The sequence below is a fragment of the Podarcis raffonei genome, chromosome 18, assembly GCF_027172205.1.
Source record: "Podarcis raffonei isolate rPodRaf1 chromosome 18, rPodRaf1.pri, whole genome shotgun sequence".
Classification (NCBI taxonomy): Eukaryota; Metazoa; Chordata; class Lepidosauria; order Squamata; family Lacertidae; genus Podarcis; species Podarcis raffonei.
The window spans coordinates 10,998,347-11,012,787 of NC_070619.1; the positions used below are offsets into that span (position 1 = coordinate 10,998,347).

The following is a 14,441-nucleotide window of genomic DNA, read 5'->3' on the forward strand; positions in this document are numbered from 1 at the left end:
AAGTGTCGGCTAAACAATTAGTTGCATGATGTTAACTAACCCATGTTTCTTAAACCACGAAACTTAAGGCGGTCTTAAGTCTGCCCCTCGGTTCCCAATATCCCCAAGCATAAATGCTATCCCCGCACCAACTTGCAATTTAATTTTTTTAAAAAAATCCAAAGCAAAATCTCATATTGTGCACATCCTGTCTCATGAACACATATTTTTTTGCAAGCGATTTCCCCTAATATAGCCCCCCCCCAAAGTGTTAGCTAATTTCCCCAAATATGTATATTTCCCCTTTAAAGGGTAAAGGGACCCCTGACCATTAGGTCCAGTCATGGCCGATTCTGGGGTTGGAGCACTCATCTCGCTTTATTGGCCGAGGGAGCCGGTGTACAGCTTCCGAGTCATGTGGCCAGCAGGACTAAGCCGCTTCTGGCGAACCAGAACAGCGCACGGAAACGCCGTTTACCTTCCCGCCAGAGTGGTACCTCTTTATCTACTTGCACTTTGACGTGCTTTTGAACTGCTAGGCTGGCAGGAGCAGGGACCGAGCAACGGGAGCTCACCCCGTCATTGCGGGGATTCGAACCGCCAACCTTCCGATTGGCAAGTTCTAGGCTCTGTGGTTTAACCCACAGCGCCTCCCCTTTACATAAAGCTTTTTTGCTTTGTTTTACTGCATCACAACATCTGGGTAAGAGTGAGTTTTGTAGGAATTAGACACGGCTGTCCCCCAGTGACACTTGGATCCGCCCCCCAAATAACACTGAAAAACAGGATTCCTCCCCAGCCAGCAAATTATTGGGGAGTCGGACAGGCAAAACACCTCATCTGAACACCTTCACTTATAATCAAAGCGCACCCTACAAATACGGGGGCTAAAGAGACTGTCCCCAAAGATACGGGGGTTAGTCCACATCCCACCTGCAATTTACCATATTTTTTTGCTCTATAAGACTCCCTTTTTCCCTCCTAAAAAGTAAGGGGAAATGTGTGTGCGTCTTATGGGGCGAATGCAGGCTGCGCAGCTATCCCAGAAGCCAGAACAGCAAGAGGGATTTATGCTTTCGCTGTGCAGCGATCCCTCTTGCTGTTCTGGCTTCTGGGATTCAGAATATTTTTTTTCTTGTTTTCCTCCTCCGAAAACTAGGTGCATCTTATAGTTCAACAACATCTGGGGACGCACAGGTTGAGAAAGGCTGCCTTAAGCTCAGCTTACACCACGCTTCCTCAGCCAGATGTTTTTGGCCTGCAACTCCCATGATCCCTTGCTAGCAGGACCAGAGCTCAGGGATGATGGGAGTTGTAGTCCAACAACATCTGGGGACCCACAGGTGGAGAACCGCTGAGCTAAGAGGATAGAGGAGAAGCTCTTCCATAGAGTCTGCATAAGACAGGCTTCCTCAACCTCGGCCCTCCAGATGTTTGGACACTACAACTCCCATCATCCCTGACCACTGGTCCTGCTAGCAAGGGATCATGGGAGCTGTAGGCCAAAAACATCTGGTTGAGGAAGCCTGGTGAGCCTTAAGGCAGCCTTTCTCAACCTGTGGGTCCCCAGATGTTGTTGAACTACAACTCCCATCACTCCAGCTAGCAAGGCCAGAGCTCAGGGATGATGGGGGTTGTAGTCTGTCAGAGCCGCCCGAGGTCCCAGCTCACCAAGGACCAACGCTGCTTCGTTGTTTAGTATAAAAGTCTTTATTGAAGTTCAGTTTCACTTCCACAGCCGCAGCGTGCAACACTACGTCTCAAACCCTAGACCGCCGAAGCTCCATCTGAATCTCCTCCCCCCTGACACCAGTTTAAGATTCTAGCCTTGCTCCACCTCCTCCTTTGCTCTTTCCTCCTCTGGGTCCACCTGCCCGTCGGGGTCTCGCCCTTCCTAGACTCCTCTGACGCTGAGTCCCCTGACTCTTCCCCCTCCCTCCGTCGGGCTTTAGGACCTGGCTGCCAATCCGGGTTTCCTGCTGTCCCGTGCGCCTGTACATTTGAACTTGGCGCGCGCGCCCAGCCTCCCACTTTCCTTCTGACCGTTACACTGCTGTCACTACTCCCTCCTTCGGGGAGGCTAGCTGGAACTGACCTCCCCTCCGTTTCCCCACTTTCCGATGGGGGCGTGGTCAGCCCTGACTCATCTTCTCTCCCCGCTGGAGGAGAGGCTGGTCCTGACTCATGTGACTCTTCCCCCCCACTGCGCTCTGGTGGGGGAGCTGGTCCTGATCCCCCGCTGCTGCCTTGGGAGTCCCCGCTGGCCCCCTGCTTCTGGTGCGTCCCCCCTGGGACCCCCCTTGCCCTCACCATCGGCGCCCCCTTCTGGGAATCTTCTGATTCGCTGGAGAAGCTCATGGAATCTCTCGGGTCACTGTCATACTCCCCTACGCTCCCCTCGGATTCCTCTCCTCCGCTCTCCATTTCCTCTCTCCCCTGTGCTTCTGCTCCTGAGCCCCTGACATAGTCCAACAATGTCTGGGGACCCACAGGTTGAGAACTGCTGCCTTAGACTGAGACGGGAAGCCCTCTCTATAGATTGGACATGGTGGGCACCCCTCCAGACACTGCTGGACCCAAACTCCCAGCAGCCAGCACAGCCAAGGAGCAAGAAAGCTGTGAGTTCGAGTCCAGCAACATCTGAAGGGATACAGGTGACCTTTCTGTCCCGAGGGAAGCTGCACCGTACATCCTGTATCCAGATTTGGATGAAGTCCTTCTCCTTTCATATAGTTCCATTTATCTTCTGAGGGTGGGAGAAGTCTCTACGGTGAACTGGACCCACAACCTCCCCAGACTGGGGTTTTTTTAAGCACATCTTAGCAGTTGTGTGAGTTGGGAACCAACTTTCATTAAAACAAAACCAGGAGGGAACCTGCTTATTTCAAGGTAATAGCCAAGCGTGCAACCGGTCTACATTTTTATGGAGGCCCAGCTGAGACACTTCCACGTTGGGTTCCTACACCCCCAGGTTGCCCACACTCCCAGAGTTTTGGGGAGGGTGTTGGGGCCGCTGGGTTGTGGGGGAAGAGTGGGTTGGCCCATCTTGTCGCACACGTGGTTTGGCACTCACCGTCTGGTCTGTGAGGGGCGGAAGCACGATGGTCTTCTCCATGGTGTTCATGACGAGTTTCCAAAGCTCCTTCAGCACTCGCTTGAGGACGGTCTTCTCGCAGATCTTGGCAAAGAGGGTCAGGCTGAGAGAGAAGAAGACCGCCAGGGGGGAAGCAGGTGAGCATCACTCAGGGCTAGAGCGGGGAAGAATCTGAGTGAGCGAGCGTGTTTGTTTGTTTGTGTGTGTGTGTGTGTGTGTTTGTATGAGTGTGTGTTTGTGAAATATACTCGGAGTCGAGAGTGGATTTCATGCTCTTTATTCAGCTCATAGTGGTGAGGAGGAATGAAAGGTTCTCCAAATTATCTGCTTTATATACATTATTTACACAATGGGCCCCACGTGATTGGCTAATTCCGGAATCCTCCTGTAGGCCAATCAGGTTGTGGATTCACTTCCATCTGGAGCTGGATTGGGTGGCTCCTGCAGACCAATCATACTGCTGCATTGTTCTAAGACCAATCAGACTGCTGCATTTTGGATCCTATTGTTCTAAGACCAATCAGACTGCTGCATTCTGAATCCTATTGTTCTAAGACCAATCAGGCTGCTGCATTTTGGATCCTATTGTTCTAAGACCAATCAGACAGCTGCATTCTGAATCCTATTGTTCTAAGACCAATCAGACTGCTGCATTTTGGATCGTATTGTTCTAAGACCAATCAGACTGCTACATTCTGAATCCTATTGTTCTAAGACCAATCAGGCTGCTGCATTTTGGATCCTATTGTTCTACGACCAATCAGACTGCTGCATTTTGGATCCTATTGTTCTAGGACCAATCAGACTGCTGCATTCTGAATCCTATTGTTCTAGGACCAATCAGACTGCTGCATTTTGCATCCTATTCAACTCAGTACATAACACCTAGTGTTTGTTTTTGTGTATGTATGTGTGTGAGAGTGTTTGAGAGTGTAGTTGAGTGTGTTTGAGTGTGTGTGTTTGTGTGTGCGTGCTTTGTGTGTATGTGTATGTGTATTTGAGTGAGTGTGTGTGTGTGTGTTTGTGAGTGTATTTGTGTGTGTTTTGTGTGTGTGTGTGAGAGAGAGAGAGAGAGAGAGAACGAACCAGCAGGACCAGCCGTTCCAGAAAGACTGGAAGAAATTCATGTTCCATTCGGAAGACAACTGTAAACACTTAACATCCCTAGTCATTTTGTAAGAAGTTTCGAAAGCATGAAATCATCATTTATTGCTAAATGCAGTTAATCAAGTAATTTTATGAGGATATAATTTAACAGCGATAAGAAGTATAGGAAAATGCAGTATATTGAGATCAAATTTGAAAACCATTTGTGGGGAGGAGGGGAGTCACAGCCTTATTTAAGCCAAATGTTTTATCTGTGCAAAGTACCGTATTTTTTGCTCTATAAGACTCCCTTTCCCCCTCCTAAAAAGTCAGGGGAAACGTGTGTGCGTCTTATGGAGCGAATGCAGGCTGCGCAGCTATCCCAGAAGCCAGAACAGCAAGAGGGATTTATGCTTTCGCTGCGCAGTGATCCCTCTTGATGTTCTGGCTTCTGAAATTCAGAATATTTTTTTTCTTGTTTTCCTCCTCCAAAAACTAGGTGCGTCTTGTGGTCTGGTGCGTCTTATAGAGCGGAAAATATGGTATGTTGTCGTGCAAGAAAACATCTGTAAAAACCAATAAAAATTATTATTATTATTAAAAAAGCAAAAGCCACGCACATGCTGCCATAGGCTGAACCTGTGGTCCTAGACCTCAGCATCTATGGCACTTCCACTCACTTGCTATCAAGGAGGTCCATGATGGGCTGCAAGACGTTGTCGGCGTCTTGGGCAACGCTGCTGCAAGCGCTGGCCGGCACGTTGCCTGTGCCCTTCACCTGACTCAGAATGTCCCCCATCTGCTTCACGCAGTCCTCGATGTGCGGCTGGAAACTTGGGGGGTGAGGAGATAATAAGAAGAAGAATTTAGAGAAGAGAGGTTACAGGGAACCAGGCAGAGGGCCTTCTTGGTGGTGGCGCCCTCCCGCCGGATGTCAAGGAAATAAACGACTATCTGACTTTGAGAAGACATCTGAAGGCAGCCCTGTTTAGGGAAGTTTTTGATGTCTGGTGTTTTATTGTGTTTTTAATATCCATATGGTACCCTCCCTGCCCACAGACTGTCTCTCCAGAATGGTGCATGCTCTGGTTATCTCCCGCTTGGACTACTGCCATGCGCTCTCCGTGGGGCTCCCTTTGAAGGTGACCCGGAAACCACAACTTATCCAGAATGGGGCAGCTAGACTGGGGACTGGGAGCGGCCGCCGAGACCACATAACACCGGTCCTGAAAGACCTACATTGGCTCCCAGAATGTTTCCGAGCACAATTCAAAGTGTTGGTGCTGACCTTGAAAACCCTAAATGGCCCAGTATTGCTGAAGGAGCATCTCCACCCCCATCATTCTGCCTGGAGCCAGAGGTCCAGTGCCAAGGGCCTTCTGGCGGTTCCCTCCCTGCGAGAAGCGAGGTTGCAGGGAACCAGGCAGAGGGCCTTCTCGGTGGTGGCGCCCACCCTGTGGAACGCCCTCCCATCAGATGTCAAGGAGATAGAACTACACAACTTTTAGAAGACATCTGAAGGCAGCCCTGTACTGGGGAGCTTTTTAATACTTGATCTCATGTTATGTTTTTAAATCAGCCCAAGGTATAGGTAAAGGGACCCCTGACCATTAGGTCCAGTCGTGGCCGACTCTGGGGTTGCGGCGCTCATCTCGCTTTACTGGCCAAGGGAGCCAGCGTACAGCTTCCGGGTCATGTGGCCAGCAGGACTAAGCCGCTTCTGACGAACTAGAGCAGCGCATGGAAACGCCGTTTACCTTCCCGCCGGAGCTGTACCTATTTATCTACTTGCACTTTGGCGTGCTTTCGAATCAGCCCTACCTGGTTGCAAACACTCGACTCAGCTCATCCAAGACGTTGTTGAGCTTCACCTGCAGTTCCTTGAGGATGTCGCTGGCTTCTGTGTCCAGCTGGAACGGCAGAAGGCAAGAGAGCAATGTTCATCCTTGGAAGATTAATAGGAAGGCCCCCACCAAGGGCAAATTCTCTAGCTAGAGAATTCTTATAAATTTGCATCTCTATCCTACTGAGGCCAAACCTCTGGCACAGATGAATGCCGAGTTGCTCAGGGGACTACCGCATTTTCCGCTCTATAAGACGCACCAGACCACAAGACGCACCTAGTTTTTGGAGGAGGAAAACAAGAAAAAAAATATTCTGAATCCCAGAAGCCAGAACAGCAAGAGGGATCTTTGCGCAGCGAAAGCAGCGATCCCTCTTGCTGTTCTGGCTTCTGGGATAGCTGTGCAGCCTGCATTCGCCCCATAAGACGCACACACATTTCCCCTTACTTTTTAGGAGGGGCAAAGTGAGTCTTATAGAGCAAAAAATACGGTAAGCAGTTTGTAGTCAACTTTCTGTGAGGGAAAGGGAAGTTGTGAGTTTGGCTGGAGCCGAAGACTCACGCAAGGCAGTCTGGTCAATGGGGGCCCCCGCCAGCTTCAGTTTCCCCATAGCCAACCCCCCACCCACCTGTCTTCTTGCTAACAACCAGTTCAGTGTGTGTGTGTGTGTGGGGGTGCTTGTCAGTTTCCACCTCCTCCTCAGCCTCATTGTTGCCATTCATAGTAATAATAATAAATTTTATTTATACCCCACCCTCCCTGGCCACAGGCAGGCTCAGGGCGGCTAACACCAATAAAATCACAGTAAAAACATAATAGGGGGAAAATAGAGGGGGGAGGAAAGAAAGGGGGAACAAAACCCAATTTAAAATGCAATCTCATTTTAAAATAGCTGATAAATCAAGACCATGAGGGGAGGGAAACATAAGGGTCAGACTGAGTCCAAACCAAAGGCCAGCCGGAACAGCTCCATCTTGCAGGCCCTGCGGAAAGATGTCAAGTCCCGCAGGGCCCTAGTCTCTTGTGACAGAGCGTTCCACCACGTCGGGGCCAGTGCTGAGAAGGCCCTGGCCCTAAGTTGAAACCAGTCTAACCTCCTTGAGACTGGGGACCTCCAAAGTGTGGTTTGTAGAACTCTAGTCCAAATGGGCACCAATGTGGAAGATGTCTGAGGTGAGAAGGAACATTCAGGCTGCAGTGAAGCTAGTGTTTGGGCTGGTGCCGCTCTCCCCATTCCATGAAGAAAAGCAGAGCAGCTAAGCTATTGGGACTTAAGTCTTCACCACCCCTGACAGCAGGTGGTGAGTTGAGGGGGCAAAGCTACACAGGATGCAGAAAGAGATCTGCCTTTCCACCTTTTCTCAGCTGCTTTGCGGCCCCAGCCACTCTGTCCTGTGACCGGTCTGGCCCCCGAAGACCTTTTAAGAAATGCAAACCTCTTTCCCCCCCATGGCTTCAAACATTTTCTCCAGTTGGACACGCAGCTGCTGGATGTTGTTCATCAAGATGCAGGGCTGCAAAGGGAGAAATAAAACAAAATGGACACGTCGTTACGAAGGCACTGAGATAATGATTTCTAGAAACTTCCTTCTTTCCTTTCTCTAATTATTCCGGGAAGTCGCTCTCTACATTGTGGAGGGAGCATGGAGTAGAATTTCCCCCTTTATACAGGAGGCTAGTTTGTATACACACACACACAGACACACACACACATATACAGGAGGCTAGTTTGTATACACAAACACACACCCACACACCACTCTCTGTTGTGCGTCCAGGCCAGCAAACAGCATGATTTGAATTCAGCGACACCAATGGTTCTTTGCTTAGACAACATCTTCCAAGGCTCAGCCTTCAGCACCCATTGGGAGCTGTCCAAAGTGCTGATTTGGCTTTCCCAGGTTTCATATATCGCCGCCACCAATATTACCCTAAACTCTCTATTCGCCAGCAGGTCACGACCATTTAAAATGCATAAATTAAAAACAGTTTAAACAAATTGCTGCCCCGGGAACAGGGAGGCCCCTGAAAACGCATTCGAGGCCCGCAAAATAAGGTGGGTATGAACGCCGACCCGTCAAATTCACCCAGATGGCAATGAAATTAAACTTCACATCTTTGGGGCTGCCACAAAGAAGGCCCTGTCCCAGACCACAACCACCCCAAACATCAGAGGGCCAATCGAGACCCGCAAAATAAGGCAGTTATGAACGCTGACCCATCAAATTCCCCCAGATGGCAATGAAATTAAACTTCACATTTTTGGGGCTGCCACAGAGAAGGCCCTGTCCCAGACCACAACCGCCCCAAACATCAGAGGACAGTGGAACTAGCGAGAAACTCCCCTCTGCTCATCTTAACTACTGGGAGGATCTGTAGAGAAGGAGCCGGTCTCTCAAACTTTGCGGCCCTGAGTCATTTAGGGCCACACCGCATGTCCCCAGCTCAGGCCCTTTGGTGCCTCGCCACTGTTCTTTGGGAAACCCAAATCCATGGGTAGGCAACTCCAGTTTAGCACTGGAGTCTCATTGACTGCAATGGGTTGTTCATTTCCTTGTATGCTTTTTTTTTTTACAGAGGATTTTATTCCTTTGTGTGTTTTCTAATGGGATTATTTTCATGTGGGGGTTGGGAACGAAGTGTGTGGTTGTTTCCCCACCCCGTTTCACCAGAGGGTCCCATGTGCCTGCCTGCCTTTTCACATTTTTATGGTTTTAATGATGTTCGCCAGAGCACCCCTTCATTTGTTTAGCATCGAACGCATATTGGGCATGTGAACAGCCATCTCATCCTCCAGTCAAGCCAGCATTGTGCCCTACTTTCCTGCAGAAAAAAAAGCAATTGAGGTTTGCTTGTGTTTTTTTTTCTAAACACACACACACACACACACACACACATTACATAAAGTTGCAAAGTATGCGGAAGGATGGAATTCTTTTGCATCTGTTCTCATTAATATATATCTATTTTCAAATGGTGAATGTAAATGATAATGTAACAAAATAAAGACCACATAACAGAGTAGCTTTGCAAGGCTGTATCCTGCAAAGGAAAGAAGACAGGTTTTTTAAATTTTTACTTTGGGAAATGTCCCTGGTTTCTTTACTATAAGCCTGATCTTGTTAATTTCGGCATAGTTCTCATTGAGGTCATTTAAAAAAAAAAAAAATCCATGGGTAGGCAAACTAAGGCCCGGGGGCTGGATCCGGCCCAATCGCCTTCTCAATCCGGCCCGCGGATGGTCCGGGAATCAGCGTGTTTTTACATGAGTAGAATGTGTCCTTTTATTTAAAATGCACCTCTGGGTTATTTGTGGGGCATGGGAATTTGTTCATTCCCCCCCCAAAAAATATAGTCCAGCCCACCACATGGTCTGAGGGACAGTGGACCGCCCCCCCAGCTGAAAAAGTTTGCTGACCCCTGAAATCTGTCCTTTGGACACTTGGAGATGGAAGGGGGAAGAACCACAAAACAGATACATCACCACTTTTTCTTTCTCCTTGGAGCAATGGGAAGCAAAGTCCTTGGAGATGATTTCGGCGTATTGCAGCAAGACGTTGCTAATGGTCTGGAAGGGAAAAGAGGAGAGGAGGCTGATGAGGCGAGGAAAGCAGGGTGCTATTGCCTCCCACACACACACACATATATATACACCGTATATTTCGCTCTATAGGATGCACCGGACAATAGGATGCACCTTGTTTTAGAGGGGGGAGAACAAGAAAAAATAATTCTCCCCCTCTCTGCCCAGCGCCCCTTCAGTGAAGTAGCAGGAGGCGCTGCGCAGAGAGGGGGAGAATTTCCCCCCTCTTGTTTCCCCCCTCTAAAACAAGGTGCCTTCAGGTGGCTACCTTGGAACCCTGGAGAGCGAGAGGGGTCGGTGCGCACTGACCCCTCTCACACTTCAGGTTCCTTTCGACCTGCTCTTTGGGGGTGGCGGGGAGAAGCCCACCGCCAGCCCCAAAGAGCAGGTCAGGGAGCAGCAGAAAGGCGTGCAGCCTTCCCGCTGCTCTGTGAACTTCTTGGGGCTGCCGGGGAAGCCCAGGTCACCCCCCAGCCCCAAAGAGCAAAAAGCCAAAACAGCGAGCGGGGCTTCTTTAGCCCCACGCACCCTCTCCCGGCTGGAGAGGTTGCGCGTGGCTAAAGGGGCTTCTGTCATAGCCCCGCGCAGCCTCTCCAGCCAGGACGCGGGTGGTGCTGTGGGTTAAACCACAGAGCCTAGGACTTGCTGATCAGAAGGTTGGTGGTTCGAATCCCCACGACAGAGTGAGCTCCCGTTGCTCGGTCCCTGCTCCTGCCAACCTAGCAGTTCGAAAGCACACCGGTGCAAGTAGATAAATAGGTACTGCTCTGGCGGGAAGGTAAACGGTGTTTCCATGTGCTGCTCTGGTTCGCCAGAAGCGGCTTAGTCCTGCTGGCCACATGACCCGGAAGCTGTACGCCGGCTTCCTCGGCCAGTAAAGCGAGATGAGCACCGCAACCCCAGAGTTTGCCACGACTGGACCTAATGGTCCGGCAGGGAGAGGCTGTGTGTGGCTATGGCAATACCCCCACCTCCCACAAAAGCCCACAGGAGCCGCACACCCTTTAAGGAGCGCGCAGCTCCTATGGGCTTTTCTACGAGGAGGGAGAAGGGACTGACTGGCCGCGTCAGTCCCTTCTCCCTCCTGAGGAAAAGCCCGCAAGGGCGCACGGAGCTTGTGTACGGCTTTTGGGGGCTTTTCCTGCCTGCCTCCCCCCTGCATTTGCTCCATAGGATGCACACACATTTCCCCTTCATTTTTGGAGGGGAAAAAGTGCGTCCTATAGAGCGAAAAATACGGTATTTAATTAAGCAATGCTCCTAAGTTGCTGCCGTCGCACGGAACACGTTCTTACCTTGGCGAACCTGCGCATGTAGTGGCCCACAATCTGTGGGTCGGGGCATTCCAGCTTCTTGATGATTTCAAAGCTCTGATTCAGCTGGGAAAAGACGTCGACCACTGAGCAGGAGAAAAGGGCATGCTCCGATGTTTGCTGGAACTAAAGGGGAGGCAGACGAGAGGGTCTGGTGAGTGGATGGGTCCCGTTTGGAAGAACCTGGCTCCCTTACAAAACATTTCACAGGAATGGGATTCCAGTGGCGTTTCTCCCTCTCAGTAATAATAATGTTGGAGGGGATGGAATAGTTGCCCAGATTGGCTGGGACAGCCAGATGGGTGGGATATAAGAACAACAACAACATTTATATATCACCCATGTGGCTGGGTTGCCCCAGCCACTCTGGGCGGCTTCCAAAATATATACAAACACAATAAAACATTAAACCTCCCAATATTGGGCTGCCTTCAGATGTCTTCTAAAAGTTGTGCAGCTGTTTATCCCCATTGACATCTGACTGGAGGGTGTTTCACAGGGAGGGCGCCACCACCAAGAAGGCCTCAGTCCTGTATACCTGAAGGAGCGTCTCCACCCCCATCGTCCAGACCGGACACTGAGGTCCAGCGCCGAGGGCCTTCTGGCGGTTCCCTACCTGCGAGAAGCCAAGTTACAGGGAACCAGGCAGAGGGCCTTCTCGGTGGTGGCGCCCGCCCTGTGGAACGCCCTCCCACCAGATGTCAAAGAGAACAACAACTACCAGACTTTTAGAAGACATCTGAAGACAGCCCCGTTTAGGGAAGCTTTAAATGTTTAATAGGTTTTTGTATTTTAATATTCTGTTGGAAGCCACCCAGAGTGGCTGGGGAAACCTCCACCGGGCGCCACCACCAAGAAGGCCCTCTGCCTGGTTCCCTGTAACCTCACTTCTCACAGGGAGGGAACCGCCAGAAGGCCCTCGGGAGATGGACCTCAGTGTCCGGGCAGAACGATTGGGGTGGAGGCGCTCCTTCAGGTCTACTGGGCCGTTTAGGGCTTTCAAGGTCAGCACCCAACCCTTATCTGACACTATAATCCAGGCTTCGTGGATTTCCAAGTAGCACAGCTGCGAAGAAGATCTAGGGGGTCTTAGTAGACCACAAGCTTGACGCTAGTCAGCAGTGCGGTTGATACCCTACCCCGTCCTTCTTGTCTCGTTCTAGGGCTCCGTGCAGGAAATCTCGCGAGACTTCCTCGTTCTCGTCCAGCCACTGGATGACAAAAGGTTCAAACCACCTAGAAAATAGAGAGAGAGAGAGGTAAGAAAATAATTTCAGTTTGGGGGAGAAAAAAAAGAGAGAGAAATGGAGACTTACGCCGGATACTCAGGGACGCGGCTCTTGAATGAAGGGAGGTCTGTGACGTATTCATTGTAGAGCCACTTCACCTTAAAGTGCAGGTTCATGTAATCGGCACTTTTGCACAACCGGTGCTTGTCATGCTCTGCAGAGGAGGAGAAAAGGAAAGACGAGCCTGTATACACCTCGAAGCAGCTTCCCTGCTTCTCTTAAAAGTAAAGGGACCCCTGGCAGTTAAGTCCACTTGCGGACGACTCTGGGGTTGCGGCGCTCATCTCGCTTTACTGGCCGAGGGAGCTGGCGTTTGTCTGCAGACAGCTGTTCCCCCTGGCCTTTGGTTTGGACTCAGTCTGACCCTTATGGTTTTGATCTATGGGCTGCTTTTAAAATGAGGCTGCATTTTAAATTGCATTTTAACCTGTATTTTAAATTGGTTTTTCTTTCTTCCCTATTATGTTTTTTACTGAATTCTGGTGCTGGAGGAGACTCTTGAGAGTCCCATGGACTGCAAGAAGATCAAACTTCTCCACTCTTAAGGAAATCAGCCCTGAGTGCTCACTGGAAGGACAGATCCTGAAGCTGAGGCTCCAATACTTTGGCCACCTCATGAGAAGAGAAGACTCCCTGATGTTGGGAAAGATGGAGGGCACAAGGAGAAGGGGATGACAGAGGACGAGATGGTTGGACAGTGTTCTTGAAGCTACCAGCATGAGTTTGACCAAACTGCGGGAGGCAGTGGAAGACAGGAGTGCCTGGCGTGCTCTGGTCCAGGGGGTCACGAAGAGGCGGACATGACTAAACGACCAAACAACAACAGCTAACAGGGTGTTAGCTGCCCTGAGCCCAGCTCTGGCCGGGGAGGGTGGGGTATAAATAAAAACTACTACTACTATTATTATTATTATTATTATTATTATTATTATTATTATTATATCACTCCTACGTCAGGTAGTCTGAGCTTGTTGCTGCTGCGCTCTCTATTCTGTAGCTCTCTAAACCTGTCTAGTCTTAGGTGAAGTGGGGGGGTCAGGAATGCTGTCCCAAGACACTGAATCTGCCAGCGGTCTCTCTCTCTCCTGGTGTTTCATCATCCAATGTCTCCCAGCTTTCCCCCTTTGGACTATGCCCCTCCGCAAACCGCTGTTCTAAATCAATACTGTTCTCCTGCCCTTAGGAAGGTTCAGGAGACGAAGGGGAGAGGACAGCTCCCACCATTCCTCCTCAGTCCAGCCCCTGACAGGTGGATGGAGAAGGTCCTCCACGGAGCGAGGGATCTCCGAAAGGGAAGCAGCCCATTCCCTCCCCAACTCTCAAAGGAAGAAGAAGAGTTTGGATTTGATATCCCGCTTTATCACTACCCGAAGGAGTCTCAAAGCGGCTCACATTCTCCTTTCCCTTCCTCCCCCACAACAAACACTCTGTGAGGTGAGTGGGGCTGAGAGACTTCAGAGAAGTGTGACTAGCCTAAGGTCACTCAGCAGCTGCATGTGGAGGAGCGGGGAAGCGAACCCGGTTCACCAGATTACGAGTCTACCGCTCTTAACCACTACACCACACTGACTCACCTTCCATTGCATATTTCATATCCTGAGCAAAAAGGTTCCACATCACTTCGGCGCTGATCTTCCCGACGTTCAGCTCTTGGGGGAACCTGGCGAGGGGGTCAGAGGAACCCGGAATGAGACTTCCTCGGGATAAACCTGCCGCAAACATTAGCGGGGCGGCCGAACCCTCTGAGACTAGTCTGGACCAGATATTTGTGTACCTGGCTTAAGGGGGTGAGCCCTGCTGGACCAGACGAAAGGTCCACCTTGTGCAGCAGATGTCCACAAAGAGGAAGTGAGCCTGATAATGCTCTTAAGACCCTGAGAAATTGGGTTCCAATTTCCAGCTGAGGTCCGCAGCCATTAAGACTAGTAGCTGTCAATGGACTCGTCCCCCCGCAAGCATTTCTTTGATCTGTTTTCACCAACATTGTAAACATTCATCGTTATGGAATAATGGCTATTTTCCACCCTGCACCTTTTCCCTGCTATAGAACGTTATTTTTAACGTGCGTCAGGCAGAACTGCACCGCAAAGGATTTTAAGGTCTTACTGGTTGAGGCAGGGTGTGTATGAGTTCTTATCTTCCTCGATGATGGAGACGATCAAGGTGATAAGTTTGGACCAAAAATCCAGGTTCTTGATGCTGGGGCCTTGTTCTTCTGGCGGGAGTTCTCCTTTCTTAGTCTGGAAGGACCCG

General features: G+C 50.3%; 1 protein-coding gene across 2 annotated transcripts in view; it reads right to left on the reverse strand.

Moving 5' to 3' along the window:
- The window catches only part of LOC128405689 (protein unc-13 homolog A), a 124,073-nt gene that overhangs the window by 31,067 nt on the left and 78,565 nt on the right, over nucleotides 1–14,441 (reverse strand). For both annotated transcript variants that reach the window (XM_053372559.1, XM_053372558.1), the window contains 10 exons: nucleotides 14,295–14,428; nucleotides 13,763–13,848; nucleotides 12,216–12,342; nucleotides 12,039–12,135; nucleotides 10,882–11,025; nucleotides 9,488–9,571; nucleotides 7,440–7,517; nucleotides 5,981–6,069; nucleotides 4,840–4,992; nucleotides 3,053–3,176 (listed from right to left, as the gene is read on the reverse strand). In XM_053372559.1, the coding sequence (XP_053228534.1) occupies nucleotides 3,053–3,176; nucleotides 4,840–4,992; nucleotides 5,981–6,069; nucleotides 7,440–7,517; nucleotides 9,488–9,571; nucleotides 10,882–11,025; nucleotides 12,039–12,135; nucleotides 12,216–12,342; nucleotides 13,763–13,848; nucleotides 14,295–14,428 (1,116 nt within the window). The remainder of the gene's footprint in view (nucleotides 1–3,052; nucleotides 3,177–4,839; nucleotides 4,993–5,980; nucleotides 6,070–7,439; nucleotides 7,518–9,487; nucleotides 9,572–10,881; nucleotides 11,026–12,038; nucleotides 12,136–12,215; nucleotides 12,343–13,762; nucleotides 13,849–14,294; nucleotides 14,429–14,441) is intronic.